We start from the raw sequence: 4872 nt of genomic DNA on the forward strand, positions 1-4872 counted from the left end.
TCAAATAGTAAATTACGTTTTATTTCATTTACAGAGAGCTTGGGGCAAAAAGGTGGTGTTTGGGAAACAGCACACAGGGGAGAAGCACCAACGAGAAGCCTGTTATAAATACGCCAGTGTGCTCTAAGTAGAGTGAAGGTGGGCCCGGGGTGGCCGTCTAGGAAGGAGCATCTCTCCACTGCCCTCTGGGTTTGGACCCGTCCCCCGCCTGCCAGGAGCAGCCCCCTCCACACCCCATCAACCACAGCCAAGAGCACAGCCTGCAAACACCACCGTGAGTAAGTACAGTTCCCTTTAAAATCTCAGCAGTAGGTGCACAGGGGGCTGCCCGGTGGAGCCGTCACCAGCGGGGGAGGCTGGGCAGGCCGAGGACTGGATAATTAAAAACTCACAGTCCGAAGTCCCGAGGCTTGACATATGAAAAGTCCATCCTGTTAACGCTGATGCTCTTCTCCCGCTCCACAGATCGATGCAGTTCCCGTGCGGTACGTCCTCTGCCCCCGCCTCTGGCCGTAGGCCCCCCTCCCTGCCCCTGGAGTGCCCATCGGTGATATGTAGTTCCTGTGTCCAGGTGGCTGTGGGTTCCGTCCTGGAGGGAGAAGGCACGTTCCCAGGTGCCAAGGTCCACGTGGGGCCTCACCAGCCAGACACTAGAGCAGCTTGACGTAATTCTGTGGGATCAGCCCCCTCTTGCCATTCAGGGTCCCTTCTAGCCAGCCAGGTTCCCTCGAGGTTTGCACTGAAAAGAGAAATCACTTTTTAGCAAAATGCCCCCAAGCCCTTGCTTCCTGTGGAATTCACTGCACCGCTGTGTATCTTAAAGGCTCGACCAGAAGAGAAGGGGGCCCACGGCTGGGCTGTCTGGTTACAAATCTGCACAAGCGATATTTATAGGATCTGCCCCTCGGCCACTACAGCCCCCATCATTCCTCCTGCAGCAGCCTCCTAACCGGTCCCCCAGCTTCTCGTCTGGCTTCCAATCCACCATGCACAAAGGAGCTCAGTGCACTCTCTAGAACACAGAGCTGATCACCTTTGCTGGCATGTACAGGAACAGACCCCAGCTTCTCCTGGTCAGGTGCGCAGATACCCGGTCCTGCCCAAACCCGCAGCCTCCCCTCCGACTCCCCACCAGCGCGGTGCCTTCCACCTCGAGCGCCTTCCCCCCCACCTCTCCACCAGGTGGTCTTACTCTCAGAGACCTCTAATGTCCTGACCTCTGGGCAGACGCCCTCGACCATTCTCAGCACTTCTCAGGCCTCGTCTGGGCACCTGTCTGCCACACAGAATGGGGTGCTCCTGAGGGCAGGGCCTAGGCCGCACATACCTGGGCGCAGTGCCTGGCAAACTGCTCATGTCCAGGAATATCCATGGCAGATACAGAAGAGAAGCACTGCAGGCTGGACAGCAAAGGGCACAGAGTCCAAGCACTTGTCACCAGGGTTTGGAAGTAAAATACAGAAGCACTTAACCCCCAACTGTGGGCAAGCCGCCACTCAGGCCTCGACCAGGGCCAGGAGCGAAGTGGCAGCTGTGTGGAGAGAGGGAAGGGGAGGGGAGGTGGGGGACCCCCCCCCCACCTGCAGACCTGCCCGGAGCTGGCTGAGCCGTGCAGCTGCAATCCCCCCCCAGAACAACTACTATGTATCAGAAACCCGTACACACAGACATGTGCCCACCACACAAAAGCTTCCGAAACAGTACTTCCCTCGCTGTGCGCCATGCACTCTTTATTCTCTTCTGAAACGCTGACCGCAGCTCAGCAAATGGAGTTCATCACCCACTAATGTGTGGCAGCCCACAGTGTGACCTCCACACGGCTGCTCCCTCGGCTCAGATGCTCCTCTCCCCACCTAGGCCTGGAGGACGCCTCCTCACCCTGCAGGGAGCAGCTGAGGTGTCCCTCCCTCCGAGACTGTCCTAGCGGCTCCAGACTAGGTCACAGCCCCAGTAATACACTGTACATGTTCCGTGTGTGTGTGTGTGTGTGTGTGTGTGTGTGTGAGAGAGAGAGAGAGACAGAGAGACAGAGAGGGAGGGCGGGAGGGTGACTATGACTCTCCCTCTCTAGTCTAGGTTCTACCATGACACAGGGACCCTGCACCCCCAGCACCATGCCCGGCACATGAGGATTTGTTTAAAGAATGAATAATCGGGGCGCCTGGGTGGCTCAGTCATTAAGCATCTGCCTTCGGCTCAGGTCATGATCTCAGGGTCCTGGGATCGAGTCCCACATCGGGCTCCCTGCTCAGTGGGGAGCCAGCTTCTCCCTCTCCCTCTGCATGCCGCTCTGCCTACTTGTGATCCCTTCTCTCTCTCTCTCTCCCTCTGTGTCAAATAAATAAATAAAATCTTTAAGAAAAAAAAAAAAAGAATGAATAATCAAATGAACGAGGTATATGCTTTCCAGGCGGTCTGGCAGCCAGTCACCTTCTTTGCTCCCTCACTGATTTCTAGCCTGAAACTGGTCCTCAGAGCAGGATTTTTAAAGGCTCTCCCTTATTCCAAATCCCCCAAGCTGGCAATGTCAGCAGAAGCCGCTGTCAGGGGAAGGGGACTGGATTCCATGGGAAAGGCCCCCAGAGGTTGTGCAACTTGGGGGCCTCCATGGAAAGGGGCCCCAGGCTCAGGACAGAGAGCCTGGAAGAGAGACTCCCAGCTGGCGGGTGCCAGCCAGGTGCACCAGGAGCTACTGAACCCTCAGGGCCCCACGCAGCCTCCTCCCCTGCAAGGTGGGGCTACCAGCACTTAGCCTAGACGACTGCTACAAGGAGTCTGTAAAGTAGCTTATGGAAGAACACCTTGGAGGTGCTCATTGTTTCTTTATACACCACAAACGCCCACTCCCACACAGAGTAGGTATTAATAGACACAGGCTGAGCAGAAGAAAAAGAAAGGCAGTTCCCCATGAAGCTGGAGGTGAAGGAGGCCTGATGTGGGAAACCAGGCGAGGTCGAGAATCCTGCACCAATCCTCTCGCAGACCAGGGGGCTTCTCCACACCTCATCTGCTTCTTCTGCAGCCCTCATCTCTCCAAAGGGCAGGAGAGAAGGGTCACCAACGTAGAGAGGGGACTGAGGAGACTCTTGCAGTATCCAAGAGCTTGGAAATGGCCAAGGGCTGGGAATGGGATGGAGGAGGGCCAAGCACCCATAGCTGGGCTCCCCAGGCCCGGGAAGGTGGCTCAGAGGTTACAGATGAGGCCTGTGAGGGTCTCACCACCTCTGTGATGACCCAGTCCCTGCTGGGAGCATCAAATCCCAAAAGACCCATCCTGGGCTCCCCGCTATACTTGGCCGATCAAACCGCTTCCTCCAATGGCAGAGTGGTAGTTTCATGTGTTAACTTGGTGAGGCCATGGTACCCACGTGTTATTCTAGATGTTTAGATGTAATGAACAGGGAAATCAGTAGAATCTGAGTAAAGCACGTCCAGGATACAGGTGGGCCTCGCCTAATAAGTTGAAGGCCTTAATGGAACAAACAGTGGGCTCCCTCAAAGAAGAGGGAACCCTGCCCTTGCACTGCCTTTGGACACGGACTGCAATGCCTCCCTGGGTCTCCAGCCCGCCAGCCTACCCTGCAGGTTGTGCATTTCCCATAACTGCATGAGCCAATAGCTATCTATGGAAAACGATTCATTCACTGACAGACATATCCCATGTGTTCTGTTTCTCTGGAGAACCCTAATGCAGGCAGTTTCGGAAATAACGGCCTCATTCTGGGGGAAGATTCTGACTCCAAGAGGCAGTGAGTATAAGAGAAATGAGGTCCTGGCTGGAACCCTGGCTCCTTCATGACTGGGCAACCCTGGATGATTTACTTCAGCGCCTCTGACTGCCACGCTCCTCATTTTGAAGAGGGGAAGCAGTAACTCATTTGAAGTTGCTGCAAAGACTAAAATGAGACAATTTACATGAAGTGTGATGCCAGGCATCCACCAGGTCCATGCCCTGTGCAATGCAGGGAAGTAAATGTGTGCGGGTGCCCGTCCCTGTAGACCGTACCCTACCTGTCAGTGTCAGCCGCGGAGCCCCTGCCCGCCTCATGCTGCGGGAAGGCCAGGGCACGCAGCAAGACAGCTGTGAGGAACTGCATGTTTGTGTCCTCCCAGAATTCATACACTGAAACCCTGACTCCCCATGGGATGGGATTAGGAGGTGGGGTCTTTGGGAGGTAGTCAGAGTTAGATGAGGTCATGAGGGTGAGGTCCCATGATGGGATTAGTGTCCTTGTGAGAAGAGACAGGGGAGTGAGCACTTCCTCTTCTCCCAACGCCCCTCCTGCTCCCCCCACCGTGTGAGGAAAGCAGGAAGGGAGCTCCCACCAGAACCTGACCCTGCTGCTGCCCTCTCGGAATGCCCAGCCTCCAGAGCTGGGGGACATATGTTTCTGCTGCTTAAGCCCCCCAGTCTATGGTGTCTGCTACAGCAGCCTGAATGAAGACAATGGGTATGGGCTCACTAACACTGTGAGCAGTAAATACCCTCCTCAAACGCTCCCAAAGGTAGTGGGCACGGGAATGCAATGCGGTGAGTGAACTAAAGATAATTCCTCCCAGTTCCCTGACGTTGGGCTACCGCCGGCCACAATCCCGTGGGCCACAGGTCAGGAGCTTGCTCCCCACACCGAGAGGCTGTGCAGAGGCAGCTAGCTGCTCCTTACAGACTCCCATGCCGCAGAGGTGACACAGCAAGGTCCTCCTCAGCAAGCGCCGGGGGGCGAGAAAGGGCCCAAGCTACACACCCTGTCCTGCCGCTTAGCAAGCCACACAGCCTGAAGAACCCGGTAAGTGTGTGATGACAGTTACACCAATGCTCTCTAGTACAACTGCTTTTACTGTTATAATGTATATATAACCTAAAATTTGCCA

General features: G+C 55.5%; 1 protein-coding gene across 1 annotated transcript in view; it reads right to left on the reverse strand.

The window, feature by feature from the left end:
- The window catches only part of ARHGAP10 (Rho GTPase activating protein 10), a 286377-nt gene continuing 281505 nt past the window's right edge, over positions 1-4872 (reverse strand). Inside the window, exon 21 of the mRNA XM_081813112.1 lies at positions 1-739. Coding sequence (XP_081669238.1) covers positions 651-739 — 89 coding nt within the window. The 3' untranslated portion in view covers positions 1-650. The remainder of the gene's footprint in view (positions 740-4872) is intronic.

The sequence above is a fragment of the Leptonychotes weddellii genome, chromosome 2 (genome assembly GCF_054177405.1).
Source record: "Leptonychotes weddellii isolate Sample4059 chromosome 2, ASM5417740v2, whole genome shotgun sequence".
Classification (NCBI taxonomy): Eukaryota; Metazoa; Chordata; class Mammalia; order Carnivora; family Phocidae; genus Leptonychotes; species Leptonychotes weddellii.